Source organism: Anolis carolinensis, unplaced genomic scaffold (assembly GCF_035594765.1).
Source record: "Anolis carolinensis isolate JA03-04 unplaced genomic scaffold, rAnoCar3.1.pri scaffold_12, whole genome shotgun sequence".
NCBI classification, from domain to species: Eukaryota; Metazoa; Chordata; class Lepidosauria; order Squamata; family Dactyloidae; genus Anolis; species Anolis carolinensis.
Genome location: NW_026943823.1, coordinates 21,201,119 through 21,223,534, shown reverse-complemented (window position 1 = coordinate 21,223,534; position 22,416 = coordinate 21,201,119). Strand labels below are relative to the sequence as shown.

At 42.1% G+C, this 22,416-nt stretch overlaps 1 protein-coding gene across 1 annotated transcript in view; it reads right to left on the bottom strand.

Annotated features, from left to right (window-relative positions):
- abcb7 (ATP binding cassette subfamily B member 7) overlaps positions 1-22,416 on the bottom strand; it is a 63,036-nt gene that overhangs the window by 24,679 nt on the left and 15,941 nt on the right. The window contains exons 4-10 of the mRNA XM_008123109.3: positions 16,492-16,611; positions 6,477-6,609; positions 5,073-5,341; positions 3,209-3,297; positions 3,040-3,127; positions 1,101-1,275; positions 191-348 (exon numbers count right to left, since the gene is read on the bottom strand). Coding sequence (XP_008121316.2) covers positions 191-348; positions 1,101-1,275; positions 3,040-3,127; positions 3,209-3,297; positions 5,073-5,341; positions 6,477-6,609; positions 16,492-16,611 — 1,032 coding nt within the window. The remainder of the gene's footprint in view (positions 1-190; positions 349-1,100; positions 1,276-3,039; positions 3,128-3,208; positions 3,298-5,072; positions 5,342-6,476; positions 6,610-16,491; positions 16,612-22,416) is intronic.

Sequence of the window (22,416 nt, the reverse complement as noted above, 5' to 3'; positions counted from 1 at the left end):
GGTCGTCAATGAACTACAAATCCCAGGACACTGTGGGAGATTTAAAGTGGGACGCCAACTCTTTGTGGCCAACTTTCCTTTTTGTGGAGAGTGGGAATTAGTTCTCAAATGAAGCAATAATATGACAAGAAGACGACCTCATTCATCCATTTAGTAAGCGTTTTCAAAGCACCGAATGGCCTATACTCACTTTAATTTTGGTGTCGACGCTCAGCAGCGTGAACAAGGTGTTCATGTCGATGAGGGCCTGCCTCGTCTCCCTGTACACCGTCCCCAGGAAGTTCAGGGGCAACGACAGCTGGAACAGCAGCCCATTCACCATCACCAGGTCCCCAACGGTGAGGTTGCCTCCATGATAAAAAGAAGGTTGGGGAAAGAGTTAGGAGCCAGCAATTCATCTCTGCTTGTTGGCATAAACTGCAGCAAATTCAAAAATAATCTGCGATTATCCCAGCTCAATTCCACACTCAACAAATACGTGCACCTTAAAAATAAATCTAGTTGGTAAACATGTTTTTCAGTTATCCCAAATGACTCATAATGTTCAGTCAGATTGCTTGTTAAGGCTCCATTTAGTCCTGATTTCTACCCAGGTCAGGATAGGGGCTGGGCTGTGGCGCAGTTGGCTAGTAACCAGCTGCTATAAATCACTACTGACCGAGAGGTCATGAGTTCGAAGCCCGGGTTGGGTTAAGCCTCCGACCATTAAAAAAAATAGCCCCGGCTTGCTGTTGACCTATGCAGCCCCGAAAGAAAGTTGCATCTGTCAAGTAGGGAAAATTTAGGTACGCTTTATACGGGAGGCTAATTTAACTAATCTACAACACCATAAAACTGCCAGCAAAACACGAGGAAAAGAATGAGGAAGAACAGCCACCAGTGGATGGTGAAGCAACAGCTCCCCCTGTGGCCGGAATCATGAAACTGGAAAGATGTAAAAATGCCTCTGTGTCTGTCTAAAACTGAATGTTGTTTGTCTGTTGGCACTGAATGTTTGCCATATATGTGTTCATTGTAATCCGCCCTGAGTCCCCTTCGGGGTGAGAAGGGCGGAATACAAATACTGTAAATAAATAAATAAATAAATAGGTATGTGTTACCTGCAATAATCCCCTGGCTGGCCAAGACCATGGCGGCCGTTAAGCCAATGCTGAAGATGGTGTTCTGTCCAAAGTTAAGCAGAGCTAAGGTCGAGGTAGTCTTCAGGGAGGCGTTTTCGTAGGTCTTCAAATACCCGTCATACCTTTGGGCTTCGTATTTTTCATTATTGAAATACTAGCGGGAGAAAAAGAAGAAGACTGAAGAGTTGCATCCTTCCAAGAGCACTGGGTGAACTAGGAAGCCACAGGATTGCTGTGAGTTTTCCGGGCTGTATGGCCATGTTCCAGAAGCATTCTCTCCTGACGTTTCGCCCACACCTATGGCAGGCATCCTCAGAGATTGTGACTTCTGTTGGAAACAAGAGAAGGAGGTTTATATATCTGTGGAATGTCCAGGGTGAGAGAAAGAACTCTTGTCTGTTTGATGCAAGTGTGAAGGTTGCAATTGGCCATCTTGATTAGCATTGAATGGCGTTGCAGGTTCAAGGCTTGGCTGCTTCCTGCTCGAGGGAAACCTTTGCTGGGAGGTGTTAGCTGGTCCTTATTGTTTCCTGTCTGGAATTCCCCTTTTTTCTGAGTGGTGTTCTTTATTTACTGTCCTGATTCTAGATTTTTTTTAATACTGGTAGCCAGATTTTGTTCATTTTCATGGTTTCCCCCTTTCTGTTAAAGATTGTCCACATTCTTGTAGATTTCAATGGCTTCTCTGTGTAGTCTGACACGGTGGTTGTGAGAGTGGTCCAGCATTTCTGTGCTCTCAAATAATATGCTGTGTCCAAGGGCTCTGCTATGGTTGACTTCTCTGCTTGAGTAAGTCTGTAATGCCCTTCATGTTCCTCGATTCGTGTCTGGGCAATGCTGCTGTGTTTGGTGGTCCCTGTGTAGACTTGTCCACAGCTGCACAGTATACAGTAGCCTCTTGCAGAGGTGAGAGGATCCATCTTGTCCTTTACCAACAAAGGATCCTCCCAGACAGGAATCACCCAGGCCTTGAAGCTGCAAGGCCTTTCAATGCTAATCGAGTAGATTAATTGCAACATTCCCATTTGCCTCCAACAAACAAGAGTTCTTTCCCACACCCTGGATATCCTACAGATATATAAACCCCACTTGCCTAGTTTCTAACAGACCTCAAAACCTTTGAAGATGCCCGTCATACATGTGGGGCAAACGTCAGGAGAGAATGCTTCTGGAACATAGCCATACAGCCCAGTGATTTCGGCCATGAAAGCCTTCAACAACACTTTCTATCTAGCATTTCAATGGGCTGACACCTCATATCAGACCTGCTACATCTATGATGTGCCTTCTCCTTGTTTTTGGTGGCCAACGGCCGATTTGTCAGAGTTGCCATGTTTTCCCAGACATTTATTTATTTATTTATTTATTTACAGAATTTATATTCCGCCCTTCTCACCCCAAAGGGGACTCAGGGCGGATCACATTACACATATAGGCAAACATTCAATGCCTTTTAACATAGAACAAAGACAGACAAACATAGGCTCCGAGCGGGCCTCGAACTCATGACCTCCTGGTCAGAGCGATTCATTGCAGTGATTCATTGCAGCTGCTCTCCAGCCTGCGCCACAGCCCGAGACATGTTCTTCTCCACATCAACATCTCTTTTATACAGGTGCAAAACATCAAATTTATATAGAGAAAGAATCAATGTTGGTTCCTTGACCTGACTTTCCTTACAAGATACCGTTTTACTTGAAGACGTAAATGGGTGGAGGGGAAAAAATTTGGAGCCGGAGTGAGCATCTCAATTCTAAAGGGTTTCTTTAGCAAGGGCTAATTCCAAAGCTCATTATTATCTAAAGAATGGAGCAAATGCAAGTTTCCATTTGAGTCAAGAGAAAGAAGGCAGGCATTAATGGATAATCGGGCCCCGAGTTAATGGCAATATGGGAAGTTAAAATGGTTAATGGCTCACCTTCACAGTTTCATAATTCAGCAGCGAGTCGATGGCAGCATTACCCGCATCGTTATCGGCTTTGTTCATTTCTATCCTAAATTTAGTCCTGGAAGACAAAGAGATTTGCATAGAGAGCCCTGTTCACTGCTGCCGCAGAAATCAGTGCATTCAGATCGGTGAGCCTTACCTCCATTGCGTGACGCCTATCGTGAACGCTATGTACGTCCCTAGTGTCCCCAGGGTTATTGCTGCAAAGGGGCCCCCACACTTGTAATACTGGAGAAGACAGAGAGAGAGGGACAATGAAGCAATTCAAGCATAATAATAATAATAATAACAGTATTAATTACCACCTGCCAGCTGCAGAAGGCCACCTTACTGGGATCTGCGCGCATTACTCGCCGATACATCACACAGTCCTAGACACTTGGGAAGTGTGCGACGTGTGATCCAATACAATAGCCAGCAAAATGTCTGCTGTGGACTCATCTTGTTGTGTTTCTAATAATAATAATAATAATAATAATAATAATAATAATAATAATAATAATAATAATAATAATAATAATAATAATGATAGACACTTGGGAAGTGTCCGACGTGTGATCCAATACAATAGCCAGCAAAATGTCTGCTGTGGACTCATCTTGTTGTGTTTCTAATAATAATAGTAATAATAATAATAATAATAATAATAATAATGATAGTCCTAGACACTTGGGAAGTGTCTGACGTGTGATCCAATACAACAGCCAGCAGAGTGTCTGCTGTGGACTCATCTTGTTGTGTTTCTAATAATAATAATAATAATAATAATAATAATAATAATAATAATAATAATAATAATAATCCTAGACACTTGGGAAGTGTACGACGTGTGATCCAATACAACAGCTGGCAGAGTGTCTGCTGTGAACTCATCTTGTTGTGTTTCTAATAATAATAATAATAATAATAATAATAATAACAGTCCTAGACACTTGTGTGATCCAATACAACAGCAAGCAGAGTGTGCTGTGGACTCATCTTGTTGTGTTTCTAATAATAATAATAATAATAATAATAATAATAATAATAATAATAATAATAATAATAATAATAATAGTCCTAGACACTTGGGAAGTGTCCGACGTGTGATCCAATACAACAGCCAGCAGAGTGTCTGCGGTGGACTCATCTTGTTGTGTTTCAAATAATAATAATAATAATAATAATAATAATAATAATAATAATAATAATAATAATACGAGAAGCAACTGGAAAAGCTTACGCAATATGAGGACTTAAAGACTGAACTGCAGCGACTCTGGCACAAGCCAGTCAAGGTGGTCCCGGTGGTGATCGGCACACTGGGTGCAGTGCCTAAAGACCTTGGCCAGCACTTATGCTGAATACATGAAGTTTGTGAGTAAACCAACTATGTTACTTTTAAAGAAGTCTCCTTATTTTTGTCTCTTGAGAGCATGATTTAAAGGCAAATATATCTCAAGGGATAGAAGATGTTTTTGGCAAATAAAAGAACACTTCTGGAACTCTGCTGTGTGTATGTGCATATGTGTATATATATATGTGTGTGTGTGTGTGTGTGTGTGTGTGTGTGTGTGTGTGTATTTTTGTGCATTGGCATATCTTAGTCCCTAACAGAACAAAGAGATATCTAAGTTTATCAGTCTAACAGCTGAGAAACCTGATTGCCTTGCATGAATGCCGTTTTCCCAAAAGGGTTATGACTCTAACATGTCATGTTTTTTACCAAGAGGTTTTGGCATCATTTTTCAAAAGGTTGTGTCTTCTAAAAAGGTCATGCTTTTCCAAAGATCATAAAATCTCCAAAAAGTTATGGAGATTTCCATTTTCCAAAATAGATCAGGAGTGGCACTGAAACCAGTAATCCAACCCAATGTGAGCTACCTAGAGTCCATTGGCGACTTTGTTTCCAGTGTACCCCTCTGTCTAAATATCATGTTCAAATGGCTAATCACATTACTGCCTTTATTTTCAGAACCATGTGCCCTCTTCCTGCAAGTATAGCCGAGGCCGTTTCCACTTACTAAAATCCCGCTGACGAGGCCCACTTCGAACAAGGTGGGCCCCAGGTTGAAGACCAAGGCACTGAGGATGAAGCTGATGCCCCTGGTCCCCCGGTCAATGGCTTTGGACAAGGCGCCCGTCTGCCGGTTCAGGTGGAAACTCAGGTCCAGGTTGTGCAGGTGGAGAAAGACATTCCGGGCTATCCTTCGGATAGAGTTTTGGGCAACCTTCCCAAAAACAGCATTCCTGGCTTCATTAAACAAGGCAGAGCCGGCCCGCGAGATGCCGTCTGGTGAAAAGAGAAAGGACAAACTTGGCACACAGACCAGATATGCCGAAATTTGATTACTGGAGGGCTTTGTGTAGAACTAACCTTCCTTTCTGGGAGTTGCAGTTCACCCACAACCAGAAAAACTGTGACCTTCACCGATGACACAACTGACAGGGGGAGCTCATCTGTGCTCTTCCTGGATTCAAACCGGCAACCTTCAGGTCAGCAACCCAACCTTCAGGTCAGCAGTCGTGCCGGCACAAGAGTTTAAATCATTGCGTCACTGGGGGCTCCTATTTTTTCAAATAACCCAAGCAATGCCGGGTACCCAAGCTAGTGTGTATATACACATATATATATATATACACACACACATACATATAAAAGTCGGACTTCATTTGGAGACCTAAAAAAATCCCTAAGGATAACTATGAGTACAATAGATGATTACTCTAATATATGTATTTCTTTACAATACAGTAGAGTCTCACTTATCCAAGCCTCGCTTATCCAAGCCTCTGGATAATCCAAGCCATTTTTGTAGTCAATGTTTTCAATATATCGTGATATTTTGGTGCTAAATTCGTAAATACAGTAATTACAACATAACATTACTGCGTATTGAACTACTTTTTCTGTCAAATTTGTTGTATAACATGATGTTTTGGTGCTTAATTTGTAAAATCACAACCTAATCTGATGTTTAATAGGCTTTTCCTTAATCCCTCCTTATTATCCAAGATATTCGCTTATCCAAGCTTCTGCCGGCCTGTTTAGCTTGGATAAGTGAGACTCTACTGTATTTATATTCCGCCCTTCTCACCCCGAAGGGGACTCAGGGCGGATCACATTGCACACATATAAGGCAAACATTCAATGCCATAACATAGAACAGAGACAGACACAGGCATGGGCTGGCCTCGAACTCATGACCTCTTGGTCAGAGTGATTTGTTGCAGCTGGCTGCTAACCAGCCTGCGCCACAGCCCAGCTGGTTATAATAGTAATTATCTCTGACCAGAAGTGTTGGCACGGGATTTCATGCACCCCAGATGCTGAGAAACATAAACGGTAAAAGGTCAGGGATGTTCACGCTCCAAAATCTTATGGAAGGAAGTCCGCACCGGTCAAGAGATGAAGGAATCGCACTTACATCCAATCAGAACCGCTGTTGCCATAGTTGTGACGGTATTTGGTGCATCGCTCAGGTTCAGCACATTTCCAGACATCTGGTTGAGGTTGTCAACGGCGTATTTAAACATGAAGGGTACTACTATATTCATGGCCTTCAAAAAAAGAAGCACAAAACGTGGTGATTACACAAGACGTGCTAAAACGCTTATTTGTAACGGGTAAATATTTCCCCTGAATCAGCGGCAATGATGATAATTCTGCTATTAGTTGCTTAGCAGGATGAGGCTACAGACTGCGGAAAGAGGGCCTTCCCTTCCCGAACCGAAGCCCCCGCTTCCAGCTGCTTCTTCATAAAAACCTGTTTGTGCCGCAACCAAACAGCGCATTAAGAATGTGCTTCAGTTCATTCTGGAGGCTCATTAAAGTGATGACAAGGCTGGGAGGCACAAAGTAGAGAGGCTCAACGCAGCATGTATTTATAGTGCCGTTAAGTTACAAACGATCATTAGAGAGCCTTCAGAGCACGGACTCTAGAAGCATTATTTGTAGAACTGAAGGCAGAATCCCCCCTTTTTTGACAGTAGGGATCCCCAAAATACAGCAAGAAGAACAGAGCCAAATATCCCATTTGGGTACAAACTTGTGCAGAAAATGGGACACAAGAAGGATGAAAAGGATAGAGGGATCCTCCTCCTGTGCTTAAAGCTGTAAGATATTTATTCTACAAAACATCCCATTTGCAAACTGTATGTCAAGACATAATAATAATAGTAATAATAATAATACAAAAAACCACACTTGGGAAGTGTTCGACTTGTGATTTTGTGATACGAAATCCAACTATCTATCTTGTTTGTTGTGTCATAATAAAATAATAATAATACTTTATTTATGTTCCGCCCTTCTCCCCTAGGTGACTCAGAGTGGATTACAACATATAAACAAACACAGGCAAAAATTCACTGCCTTGCTACAGATGTAAATACTGTGAAAAACAAATACACAGACAAAGGCAAAGGCTTCTTTCATTTCTGATTCTGGAGACAGTGCTAATCTCTAGCTCTGCGGGAGATGTTCTTTTCCATTTTCAAATCAAGGAACCTGCATTGTCGTCGACACCTCCCGGTCGTGTGGCTGGCGAGATTGCTTGGAGCATCTCTTTGCCTTTTCCCGCCAAAGCAGTACCTATTTATCTACTCACATTTGCATGTTTTCGAACTGCTAGGTTGGCAGGATCTAGAGCTAACAGTGGTAGCTCACCCTGTCTAGCAGATTCGAACTGCCAACCTTCAGGTCGGCAGTTCAGCAGCATCAGGTTTTATGTCATTGCACCACCACAATGGGTTTATGTGTCGCCTGCAGTGCGTAGGTGTGTTGTGTGAATGTAATGAGAAACTCTTGAGTCTATGTGAAATAAGCAATAAAACAAGTATTTTTCAAAAATATGAGTGAAGGGTTAACATTATTGTAGTTCAGCCCATGATGGTGCCTGCTTTGTGACAAAGTGGATCATGGGTTTTCTGGGCCAGCGAGCCAGCATGAGATGTTAAGTTCTGGAACTGAGCAGTCTGTGTCTCCAGTTACCAAAGGCCACATTCCAGAGAGAGGCCCAGATGCTTCTGATAAATCTTTCGCTAAGGAAGCAAGGTCAGAGGCCGAAATGAGTTCAGAGGATGAAATCCCAGGTGGGGAGCATAATGAGCTGATAGCTAGGAGACTTAGTTTTTGTAAACTCTAGGCTGCACAACAGAATCTTGAAAGGCCAAAGCACTTGTTAGAAAAAAAGCCGTTATCAGGTAGTCAGGGAAAACTCCATGATTTCATGTCTGTATTAGTGAGGCCAGAGGAATATTCCAGCAGTCTGGTCAACGTTGATTATTGAGGTTACATCTCTTGCCAAGTCTTTGGGGGAATTCTAGTTCCATGTCTTCGTTTGTTCATGTTTCATGCTTCCAAGTTTGAAGGATTGTTCCTGCCTTGTGTATCCTGGTTCTTTTGTATCCCTGTGCTTTTGGATCTACTCTTGTACCTTGAATCTTTTGGAGTATTTCATACATTTAGACTTTGACTTTTTTCCCATTTTTGCTGAATTGCTTTTTATATATACTTTGCCAATTTATTTTGGAGTGGAGTGTGGTGATTAAGTACAGAGGTGCATTCTGCCCTGGAGTACAACAGAAATGATCACTCCCAGAGGGTCAACCCCGGGTGAGATGTTAGGATAAAACTCTTTCCTTTCATTTCAGAACAAGCAGAAGTAGAGCGACTGGTGTTGCGATTCTGCACTGAGAACGACAAAGTGTTAAATATTATTTCTCCAGCATTGCTTTAAGAACAGTGCATACTCTGAAGAGAAAAGTAACGCACGTATTCCGCTGAGGTTTTCCTGGAAGCAGCATTAACCAGAAAAAGCGGAGTGCTCCTCTAGGAGATATACTTCAGAAATCCTTTGTGCATTACTCTCAAAGTTTGGGGATTTTTCACTTTCTGATTATTTCAACAGAACATGTGTCCTTAAACACACGCATCACGTTCTTTCCACAGCAGCCTCTCAGGCTCCATAGCAGGGAGACACGTGCTTTTCTCAATAAAGCGAGTCCCTAGAAAATGTGTGGAAGCTTTTAAAGACCTTTCTGGATCCCAATTCTCAAAACACATTGCTTGGAAATGGGAGACGGCAAGGGTAGAAGGGGAAAACTTTTGTAAATTTTAGATAAATTTATTTCAAAAATGGCCCAACTTTGTCCCAGTAAGGGATCCAAATGTGACTCACAATGTACAATAAATAGGCACACACTTTCATACATTCTAGACTTGAGCCATATAGGACTTTAGAGCTCAAAGTCAGAGCCTTGAATCCTACCTGGATTCATATCAACTCTGCGTTCTTCTACCGTGTTTCCCCGAAAATAAGACAGTGTCTTATATTAATTTTTGCTCCCAAAGATGTGCTAGGTCTTATTTTCAGGGGATGTCTTATTTTTCCATGAAGAAGAATTCACATTTATTGCTGAACAAAAAAAATGAACATTTATTATATACTGTACAGTAGTTGTCATCACAAACCAGCATAATCAGACAAACTATGAATCCTATCAAGAATTTCTTGTTACTACCATTATTTCCATGTACAACTGGTATGTACATTTACCAATCCTGCATGCTCTGTTGTTCTGTTTGGCGGGCATGCTTCCAAACAAAAACTTTGCTAGGTCTTACTTTCGGGGGAGGCCTTATATTTAGCAATTCAGCAAAACTTCTACTAGGTCTTATTTTTCGGGGATGTCTTATTTTCGGGGAAACAGGGTATGAATACTCAGAGGCATCTTGGGAGAAAACATTTCTGCCTCCTTTTGTGCATATATGTTTACTGACATCCATTCAGATGGGACAAGCCGAAAGTGAAAATACGTAAGAATTGTACACAAGGTCTTCCTGGATAAAAGTCCATGGCTTCCTCCAATGACGATTTCAACAGAATAGATAAAAGGTTTTTTTTTAAAGTAGATTAATTAGAATGACTGGCTACAGATCTTCACTAAGGTTTTGAAAGCTTAGTGTTTTAACATTCCCTATGAGTTTGCAAACAGTTTACATTCGAAAGCAATTGCAATTATAGCTCCTCTGCAGTAATAACTACAATGACAGGCAGAGAAAGTGATAGTGTTTTCGCAAGAGCAGCTGGGAAGCAAGGAGGGGAAAGGCCCATATTTCTCCAGTTAAAAGCAAACTCAGCAGGCCTCGGAGGGCCAGGGATCTCCACAACTTGGATTGAGGAATGAGGTCCAACTGGGACTTGAACCCAGTACTACTAATAGGTATAGATATATCTACAGATATAGATAGCTAGACTCAACTAATCCTACTTGCAGAAGAGAAGGTTGGGAAAAGACTCAATCACCATGTATAAATGTTGGAAAAGATGTCATAAGGAAGAGGGAGGAGGATTGTTTTCCGCTGCCCTGGAAACTAGGATTCAATGGAGCCATGGGTTGAAATTGCAGAGGAGATTCCACTTGAACATTAGGAAGAACCTCCTGACTGTAAGGAGAGCTGTTCAACAGTGGAACTCTCTGCCTCCAAGTCTGGTGGAGGCTCCTTCTTTGGAGGCTTTTAAGCAGAAGCTGGATGACTATATGTCACAGAAATATGATATATGGTTTGAATGAATTGTATGAAAGGATTGAATGAATGAATGAAACCTAATAATTTTGGAGACACCAATCAAAAATATTAAGGTCTGCAATGACTAACTGCCTGCTTGCTGAACTGTAATTAAAAGTGACTTAACAGACACAACCTTTGTTTACCTCCTTTATACTGTATAGATATCTGTGACTTTTTGGATTGTAATTAAAAGTTGTCAAACTATGATAAGAACTGTTGACAGTGATAAGTGAAATGTTTACATCTGTTTACATCTGTCAACATTTGCTGACTTAATGAACCTTTGGGAAAAAAATTTAAATTAGTCAAAGACAATGGCTCTTTTAAGTTAAGGAAATGTTTACAAGATTCCTTCTGTTAAGAAAGAAATCAACATAAGCCTTGCATTTGGACTAGATGACCCATGTAGTCTCTTCCAATTCAATTATTTTATGATTCTACCGACTATAGTAAACTATATATGAATCTGGGATTTTGAAACACTTCAGAAATCCAAATAAGGAATACCCATAATGGATCCCCCCCCCCCTAAAAAATATCCACCTGAAAACAACTGGGAGGACAACTGACTTCAGAGCTTCCAGAATGAGGGGCAAGCTGGGCCCCTAAGAGCGGCACAGGGATCAATATCAGCAGAAATATTCAGCAGCTATAATACAAAACGATGTTGGATTGGTGTGACTCCAGACACTGGAGGCAGTTGTGCAGGTTTCCTGGGATCTGACCTCAGTAATAGTTTACAGGAAAGGAAAGCCAGCCCTGCTTTTTCATTACGGGAGCCTCCCTTCTGGGTCCGCAAGGCTGACTCGGGCAAAATGAGCTTAGATATTGCGCTGACATATCCTTTGTTGATTAGGCAGATACGGAGTTCTCTGGAGGCAAAGCATATCATCCGTTTCAAAGTTCCCCTGGCACTCGACGTCCGCGCTTTGCATTTCCAGACAGCTCCCTTCCCAAGTGTAGAAAATTAACAACCAGGAACCGCACAGACACTGTGAAAGATGCACCCAACTCATAAATAATGGATGCCCGGCCCACGAGCAAAAGGCCAAAAGAGACGGCAAACATGACAGGAGATGACAACCGCTCTGATCAACCCTGCAAATGTAATCCTGCTACTACAGATCAGTGCGGCTGGATTCACAACCGGCTCACAGAGGGCTTAAGCCAATTTAGACCACCAGAGTCATCCCTGCTTAATTCCAAGGGCTTTGGGAATTAGGTCTGTGATGGTCTTGGCTGTCAGTGTTGTAAGGGACGAGAAAATGATTTTGAGGACATGGTGGTTCGTAGATCAGTCTTCCGAACTTGCATGTGCGCATGTGTGTGCGTCTTTAAGTCGCTAGTCAACTTATGGAGTCCCCAAGAATGCCAAAGAGTTGCCTTTGGCAGGGCTTTGCCTATTCCTTCCTTTGGAACAGAGCCTACACCACACTGTTGTCCTTTGGCAGTCCTTCCAGGATTGGGGAAGGCTCTTCTTTCTGGGTTGCCACTCTCATAATCCCCCCCAAAAGGCAACTTTCCCCGTGCCACATTTGGAGAAAAAGGACCAAGATCAAATCTCAGATGAGGTTTGGGTATGTCCTTCCTCTGGTGCTCTTCAAATCTGAGAGAAGTACAGCTCGCACTCTTTCCAATGCTTCTACATTTCAAATGAGTTCATTCTCTTCAATCCTGCTTTCTTAATTGAGGAATGTGCAATTCCTTGGCCTGTTGTCTCCAGACACAATTCAAAATGGTAGTTATCCCCTTCCAAGAATTTGCAGCACTTTATCAGTCACCTCGTGTTTACAATATTTATATGGTGCACCTTACCCAGTCTACTTTTACAATCTCTCCGTTTTAATCCATGTTTTTATTAGTTCTTGTTTTTATTGGCTAATGTTTAAATTTTTTTAATTGTGCATGTTTTTGTGTATTGCTGTGTTTTATACTGCTACTGTTTTTATTCGGGCTTGGTCCCATGTAAGCCGCCCTGAGTCCCCTTTGGGGAGATAGAGGCAGGGTATAAAAATAAAGTTATTATTATTATTATTATTATTATTATTTAAAGCTCCTGATGGCTTAGGAAGGAATCTGCTTGCTTGCCAATGAATCTAGAATAATAAAATCACAGAATCCTAGAGTTGGAAGACACCTTGTGGGTCATCCAGTCCAACCCCCTGCCAAGCAGCAAGAAAATCGCATTCAAAGCACCCCCGACAGATGGCCACCCAGCCTCTGCTTCAAAGCCTCCAAAGGAGGAGCCTCCACCACACTCCGGGGCAGAGAGTTCCACTGCCTAACAGCTCTCTCTCTCAGTCAGGAAGTTCTTCCTAATGTTCAGGTTGAATCTCCTTTGCTGTAGATTGAAGCCATTGTTCCATTGCGTCCTAGTCTCCAAGGCAGCAGAAAACAAGCTCCCTCCCTCCTCCCTATGACTTCCCCTCGCATCTTGATCCATGGCTCTCTTCTTGTCTCCTCTCAGCCTACTCTTCTGCAGACTAAACAAGCCCAGCTCTTTCAGCCACTCCTCATAGGGCTTGTTCTCCAGACCCTTGATCTTTTGAGTCTCCTTTCTCTGGACACAGCTTAGAGTCAACATCTCCCTTCAATTGCGGTGCCCAGAGACACAGTGGGGTTCCAGGTAAGGTAGTCTGACCAAGGTAGAATAGAATAGAGGGGGAGCATGACTTCTCTGGATCTAGGCACTGGACTCCTCTTGATGCAGGCCAAAATCCCATTGGCTTTTTTAGCTGCTGCATGACATTGCTGGCTCATGTTCACCTTCCTCTCCACGAGGACCCCAAGATCTTTTTCAAAAGTAATACTGTTTAGCCAGGCATCATTCCCCATTTGATGCCTGGCTAAACAGTATTACTTCTGAAAAAGATCTTGGGGTCCTCGTGGAGAGGAAGGGGCATCATTCCCCATTCTGGCGCCCCCAGATGGCGTAGTGGACTAAGTGACTTGAAGGTTGGGTTGCTGACCTGAAAGCTGCCAGGTTTGAATCCCACCCGGGGAGAGTGCGGATGAGCTCCCTCTATCAGCTCCAGCTCCTTACGGGGACATGAGAGAAGCCTCCCACAAGGATGGTAAAAACATCAAAAACATCCAGGCGTCCCCTGGGCAACGTCCTTGCAGACGGCCAATTCTCTCACTCCAGAAGCGACTCAAGTTGCTCCTGACACGAAAAAAAAAATCCCCATTCTGTATCTTTGCATTTTATTTTTTCTGCCTAAGTGGAGTCTCTTGCATTTGTCCCTGTTGAACTTCATTTTGTTAGTTTTGACCAATCATCTCTCTAATCTGTTAGGATCGTTTTGAATTCTGCTCCTTTCTTCTGGAGTATTGGCTAACCCTCCCAGTTTGGTGTCATCTGCAAACTTAATGATTATGCCTTCTAGCCCTTCATCTAAGTCATTAATAAAGATGTTGAACAGAACCGGACAGGACAGGAGCACAGCTTAGGAAAGAGTCCGCTTGCTGGCCGATGAACCTCCTCCTCATTGGGATCTTTTTTCTTGTTAACAGAGCTTGGCCCCTTCGCAGAGGCCAGTACTATCCAGGAAGGCAGTCGGTTGTGCTTGCTGAATTGAAACCATTCCACTAATCTGATGGGAGAATGAATTCTGTTTACTTTCTATTAATCTGCTGCACTCATCTCAGCTTGACATTTTCTTTGTTTTTTGCTATGTTATTTTGTTAATGAACTGATTGAAGTTGTTTTTCAAAAATGGAGAGGTGACATATAAGAAAAAAAAATCATTATCATGATTGTGTGTGTTTTTTTAAAAAAATCCCTGGCCTAAGAGGAACATTGAGAATGAAAATGCTGCCTATTCCCTGCTGCCCACCACACTCCTCTTCAGTTGAGATGAAATTGGAAAAGTTGTCTCTTACAAGTGAACCGTTGCTATCATCTCTGCGCCTCCTTCTCTCAGCAGCCTCCTCCCTCCTTTTGTAAAGAGGCAAATCTGTTGAATGCAGATAAGAGAATGCTCGAGAAAGGCTCGGTTCAACCTGGCTTAGTGCCGAAGGTTATTTCTCTCCCAGGCAGTCTCTCCTTCCAGGGAAATTGTCTCTTTGGGGCGGAATTTAACACAGCTTCAAGGGCCGTTCCAGCACTCGGCCCCACGGAAGCTGAGAAACTTCATTGGCCATACATGTTAGATGAGAAATAAAACATCAAACAAGCCAACAAAGATGCCCGAGTCTGAAGATACAATAGAAAGATGTTTGCTCTTCCCTTATTAGCCTTGATCTTTGTGAAAGTCCTTCAGGACAATTAATGAAAATAATATAATGATGTGTTAAGACAGTGGTTCCCAAGCTTTTTTTTTTTTTTACCAGGGACCACTTTGACCAGGGACCACTCTCCAACATTAGTACCAAAAGGGTTACAAATCAGTTTTTAGTCAACTTTTGATTTGGTTTGGTTATTTGGGGCCCTGATTCAGAAAACTGCACTGGATTGACCACATCAGCTCTAGTTTCTGATACAGAACATATGCCATCCAGTAGTCGCCATCTGCTCACCCACAAAAAACCATAGAGCTGATGTGGTGTATCCAATGCAATTTTCTGAATCAGCACCTCAAAAACCCCTCATCTCAGAGGGAAGGAGGAAGGAGGAGAAGCAGCAGTCAGGAGGCTTGTTGTCACACCTGCTTTTTGTGGGTAGCCAGTCTCTTCCCTCCTGACATTCCTGTTGCTTCTACACTAGAAGAGGGTTTTCCGAGACCAGTCACTTTTGTTGCAATGGTGTAGTAATGGTGAGGCCACTGACCATATTTTAGTTCTTGGGGACCACTGGAGGTCCACAGACCACAGGTTGGGAATCACTGTTTTAAGAGTAAGCTCTTTCCAAATATCCGAAAGCAGACAAATCCATAACAACAACAACAACAACAACACTTTATTTTTATATCCCACCTCCATCTCCCCGAAGGGACTCGGGGCGGCTTACATGGGGCCAAGCCCGGATTAAAACAAATAGACCAAGATAAAATAACATCAGAAAATACAGACATAAAAATTAAAATAACACTCTAAACATTATAAAATATAAAGTGATAAACATCATAAAAACATGGATTTGGTGCCCAAGTAGAGAGGATAAAATGGATTGGGTGAAGTGCAACGAGTGAATATTGTAAACAAGGTAGTTGAATAAATGCTACCATCAATAGAGGAGCAACTTGGGATGGGGTGGACCGTGTGACTACAATAAATAGATAGGGCGTAATAAAGTGCAATAGATGAGGAAATGGTTGTAGCTACAAACCCATGATGTTTGCTCCCTTAATTTTGCAAATAATTGCAGGAGAAGGTGCTAAATATTCCTTGGAACATCGTCAGCAGTTCAAATCTGGGGAGCGGTGTGAGCTGCCGCTGTTAGCCCCAGCTTCTGCCAACCTAGCAATTCGAAAACATGCAAATGTGAGTTGATCAATAGGTACTGCTCTGGAGGGGAGGCATCAATGGTGATGCAGTCATGCCGGCCACATGACCTTGGAGGTGTCTATGGACAACGCCGGCTCTTCGTAGAAATGGAGATGAGCGCAACCCACAGAGTCCGACACAACTAGACTTAACGTGATGGGATTTTACTATGTATGTCTAGGTTCATGTTGACATCCATTAGGGATTTTGCAGGAATAAGACTTTTTCCTCAGAGGAAATGTCTTACTCATCCTCAATCACAAAAACGCAAGATGGAATATTAAAAAATGCCATCTTTCAGGATCCAAAGAAAGTGGCATTTAATGGATTATAAAGTGGGTTTCAGCCGCACAAAATCCAACTGAAGTATCTTAATCCAGCCTCTTTGGTTGGCCATTTCTGGCACTTACAATAAAAGCTTTTCCCCATGTTTTTACTCTTACCTTTGCTCCCGCTAAAAATCCCAGGGAAATGGCAACGCGGGCACGTAGGTCAGGCCTATCCTTGGGCCACACGTACGAGAGCATTGCTTTGAGGATCTTCCGGGCATCTATTTCTTTCAACTGCGAAGAGTAAACATAGTGTTACAGAAGATAACACAAAGCGCACGGCCAGAATTATGGGTTATGAAAGGTCCCTTCTTCAGAAAAGTCTTCCACACAGATCGGGATTTAGTAATGTCATGCTTCAGACCAAGAAAATTGTTCTGGGTGGTTTAATTGTGTGTAAAATGTCACCACTTCTTTTTAACAGAACAGCCCTGACGCTGGCTAATCATGCATTATGAGGCTGTTTAGCAGCCATGCGTACAGCTTTGACTTCTCCCATAAACGGAAAGACTGTCCTGTCCTGTGTTATTAATTCCTCACATTAAAGATCCAGCTAATCAAAGAAGCAACATCCTTTTCTCTCATTTTATGAGCTTTTCTCTACAGTCAGGTAAATTTAAAAAATAGCCAGGAATTTTATATTCAGGCATAAAAACCAGAAACAGCTCCATGCTGCCAAAGTTACTGCCACACATCATAATGATGAGTGTGTGCTTTCAAACTGCTCCTGATGCGTCTATACAGTACTGAGTTTTAAATAATAATAATAATAATAATAATAATAATTATTATTATTATTCAAAGCAAATTTTTCAAAATCTGGAACAGTCAGTGGATTCTGAAAGGTAGTTCTGGAAGATGGCAGGTTTGTATAATCCAGGGTTAAAGCCACCATTAAATATTAAATTAAAATAAAGAGAGAAAAGGGGAGTTTGTGAACTGGAATGTGGGAAGAATGCATTAGTAGTCAGCTAACAGACGATGCATTAACCAGCAAAGTAAGTGGAGATACAGCCCTGCCCAGAGGTATCCCCGCAATAAAAAGGATTTCTGGAAATGTGGAAGAAGAAACACGAGGAAGAAAGTGGAATGCGTTGTTGAAGGCTTATATGGGTTGCTGTGAGTTTTCTGGGCTGTTTGGTCATGTTCCAGACGCATTCTCTCCTGATGTTTTGCTGGAACACTCTTAACAACCACCATGTCAGACTACACAGACAAGCCAATGAAATCCACAAGCATGTACACAATTTCAAAAGAAAGGAGGAAACCATGAAAATGAGCAAAATCTGGAAAAAAAACCCCAGAATCAAGATAGTAAATAAAGAACACCATTCAGAAACAGGGAAACTCCAGACAACAAACAATCAAGTGCTTGTGAACACCTCCCCCCCAAACAGAGGGTGCCTCCAGGCAACAACACTGTTTGACTTTGCAGTATTAAAAAAACTCTAAAATCAGGACACTAAATAAAGAGCAACACTCTGAAAACAGGAGAATTCCAGACATGAAACAATCAGGGCCAGCTAACACCTCCCAACAAAGGATTCCCTCAGGCAGGAAGTAGCCAGGCTTTGAATGTGCAAGGCCATTCAATGCTAATCAAGGTAGCCTATTGCAACATTCACACTAGCCTCAAACAGACGAGAGTTCTTTCTCCCACCCTGGACATTCCACAGGTATATAAACCTCACTTGCCTAGTTTCCAACAGACCTCACAACCTGAGGATGCCTGTCATAGATGTAGGTGAAATGTCAGGAGAGAATGCTTCTGGAACATGGCCAAACAGCCCAGAAAACTCACAACAACTAAGTGGAATGCGCTTGAAAAGACAATAATACATATGTTGAAAAGGTGGGGAGCCCAAGGCTATTAAAAATACCTGTCTTGCACCCAAATATCTTTATTTCAGAGCAGATTTTGTGCAATTTGATATGCTACACTTGTGTTTTTTGGCAGATTGCAGAGGAGGGATCAGGTAGGGCTTAATGATGCAAATAGTTTCAAAGTAAGGCGTTTAAAAATAATGCTCAACATCTGTACGGTGCTTTGTGAGCACAAAAAATGTATATATCCTTTTGCATTGATTTCTTTTCTTCCTCAATTTGAAGAGGGGAAAAATATTGTTTTGACATAATCATGGGTGCGATTACATTCAAATGAAGCAGAACAACAAATTACAGAGGAAGAAGGGGGAAGGCAGATAAATCTGGATCCCATTTGTGTGACGACACTCTCCCCCACACTTTATCCAACCAAAGTGTTAAGATACACTTAAGATTCTTGACAATCTAAAGGATTTGAGAGCAGTACCCATTATAAGTACCATTTATATATCCTTGGGCGGGCGCGTATTCTCTGCTGACAACTTACAAGTCTCAAGTGGGTACAGAATAAATGTTCTTCTTATCCCTCACTTTGAAGTACTAGAGGAGAGGTACCGTGCGCACAAAGATATCTTCCCCTTCTCTCTGGGCAGCATCACATTTCGAACAGAGGTGTGAGCTTTAATCATCAGAATGGTGCCCAGTTTAACATGAAAGTGATGCGGCACTGCTCAAATTGCACACTGCTATTGGCTCACTGCAATTTGTTGAGGAAAGCTGTGTTGGAAATAGAAATCTTCTTCAAGCCTCCACTAGTTATTTGTTATGTATATAATTGCTTACTGTATTGTATATGTGTGTATTGGTTTGCAGTTTTCCTTAACTCTTTGTTGTGGGAGGGGCTGCAGACCATGTGATCAGAACTGGGCTTGTTCAGGGCTCAGACTCCATTATACAATGTGTATGCTTTAGACCAGGGGTCCCCAAACTAAGGCCCGGGGGCTGGATGCGGCCCTCCTAAGTCATTTACCTGGCCCCTGCCCTCAGTTTTATAATATAATATTTTTATATCAGTTTTAATAATATAATATATTGTATATACATATAATATTGATAAAAATATTATGTTATACAATATAATAATAATAATAATAATAATAATAATACCATATAATATTAATAATATTACAGTATAGTGGTATAGTTCAATATAATAATATATAATGCTAATATTGTGCTATGCTAATAATATAATATATTGTATGTACACACAGCTGCTCTGAGTCCCCTTCGGGGTGAGAAGAGTGGGATATAAATGTAGTAAATAAAGATAGTAAATAAATAAATAAATAATTTTGGACTTAGGCTCAGCCAAAGTCTGAAATGACTTGAAGGCACACAACAACAGTCATAATTAACTTGACTATTTCATTGGCCAGTAGCAGGCCCACACTTTCCATTGAAATCCTGATAGGACTCAGGGCCCCTGGAAAGGGGGACGTGGCTTAGAGGGGTGGGTGTGGCTCCTGCTCAAGAGGGCGGGGCTGAGCCTCTCCCCTGGTCCAAGATACAGGGCTGGGAAGGGAGGTAGCGGGGCCACAAATGGGTGGCCAGGACTGGGATGGGAGGAATTATGAGCTCCGAGGCAGGGCTGAGACCACCCTTCCTGTCCCTTGCCCCTCCAGCCCCCTGCCCCACCCCCTCCTGGGCTCGCCCTATCCCAGCCTCTCCAAACTTGCCTCCTCCTAGACCACCCCAACCCCAACACCGTCTCCTCCCAGGCCCGCTCAGTCCTCCCTCCTAGCCCAAGCCTCCATCCCAGCTCGGCCCTCCTGGCTGGGCCCAGCATGTGGTCCAGGGGAAAAATGTTTGCCCATACCTGGCTTAGAGACTCCACTGGACTTTCAGACTAGACAGAGACTTTATTAGACTCTTAGAACAGAGAGATGCTTTAGACTAAATGGACTGTTGATTCTAAGAAAGATGCTCTGTGTTACCTACACAGAGAAACTACTTCAAATCCTATTTGAAACTGGATTGATATGCCAAGTACCTGTATGCTCAATACATGAAGTTTATGAGTAAACCAACTATGTTACTCTTAAAGTAGTCTCCTTATTTTTGTCTCTTGAGAGAACTGTTTAAAGGCAAATATATTTTAAGGGAGAGTAGATGTTTTGGGCAACTAAAAGCACACTTCTGAAACTCTGCCATATATATGTGTTTTTGTGCATTGGCATAACTTTGTCCCTAACAGTTCAAAGACATACCTAGGTACATCAGATTAACAGCTGAGAAATGTAATTGCCTTGCATGAATTGCGTTTTCCCAAAAGGTTATGACCCTTAACAGTTCATGCTTTTTATCCAGAGGTTATGACATCATTTTTCAAAAAGTGTATGACTTCTAACAAGGTCATGCCTTTCCATAAAATCCCCAAAAGGTTATGGAGATTTCCATTTTCCAAAAAGCTGCTTGGGAAATAGGCAAGGAAGAGACACCAACAACCAAGAAGGAATTGGATCTGACTCTGATTGCAATGGAGCCCACAGATCACGCAGAAAAACAAGCAACAAAGCAGTGGCAGTACGGACGATGAAAAGGGGCAAGGAGAAGATTGATGTAAAGAATTGGCGAAAATATGGATCGGAGCAAAGGTCCACATGCAGATACAAAAATAGACATGAAGTCAGAAGACAATTGCATGGAAGCAGATGGAAAAACATTACACAAAGCCTGTTCCATACAAAAATAAACAGTAACAGTCTTCTTTCCAACAGCAAGCTATGTCTTCTCAGCTATTTCTAAGGGACAACTAGAGTAACAATATACTGTAACTAATCTAATAGACACAGGAAGACATTAATGAAATGAGATGCAATGAAATTAAAGACAGGAATGAAATTAAAGGAAATATTCAGTGCTGCTTAGCAGCTGTTCTGTGACCAGAAAAATCAGATTTGGACCGGTGGCGATCCCTTGGTATTCTAGCAAACCAGGAGTATTTTTAACAAAATATACTAAGAAAGCTTTCTAGAAAGGAATAAACCAGAAGCAGGTGGAGTTTGTGGACAAGACTGAATACAAGAGAGCTGAAGGCAGGTTTTGCATTTCGTTGGCCTAAATCTATGTTGCACGAGTGAGCTTAATTAACAAAAGACCCTCCCCATAAATGTATAGCAGAGTAACTTATTAGCAGCAGCGTGACCCAGCAACAGTAGCCAAAAATGATTAAAAGAATAAAAACACACAGACCAATATTATTTCTTCCTTTGGAGGCTTTTCTTTATAGCAAAATAATATGGTTGTACTATTTACAAAAACAAAGTTTCCATAACACAAATAAAGTTATTTATACTTCCTTCTTTGCTTCTATGCTGGGCTTCTTTCTCATGCAGATAAACAGCTTTGCTCTCACAGAGCCTCCTCACACAACCAACTTACACAGGAGCTTCACACAGTAGCTTTACACACAGCAGCCTTCACACACGAGGCCTTCAACCTGGGCTTCTCACACCAGGCTTTCTCACACTGGGGCTTACTAACACTGAGGCTTCTCACACTGGGCCTTCTCTCATACTGAGGGCTACTCATCCACTGAGGCCTTTCTCCCTCAGAAGCCTTCTCTCACTGAGGCTACCACTGAGGCATACCTCACACTGAGGCCTTCTCTCATGAGGCCTACCTCACACTGAAGCCTGCCAAGTTACAGGCACACTTGCTTATATAGAACTGCAGCTTTTCCTGGAGTCATTGCATCTATTTAACCCTTTTAGTGCTTAACTCACATTTTTGTAATTAAAAACACCTCGTTAATGTTTTAATATTTCTGACAAGCTACACTTTATGCCTCCAGATAAACAAGACTGAGATACTTATGGTGGATCATGGAGTATGGATGATTATTTTGCCAATGTGTAACGATCGGCCACCAGACAGAAAACTAAGGGGTACAGAAAGAGTGACACTCTTTCCCCTAGAAGAGTAAAAATATGTCAAAGAGGAGGATAACCAGATCCTAGCCAACAGACTAAGCAGTTAAGAGCAATGTGGACTTCCTGCTTGTTGGATCAGTACACCAAAGCAATTCCACTGGCAAGAGAAGAGCAACCTGTCCCTATCCAAACATTCACCATAACCACCATCGCATCCCAAATACATCTAATCTTCTATGATTTCGACAGGCAAAGAGGATTGGATGGGAGGCAATGAATA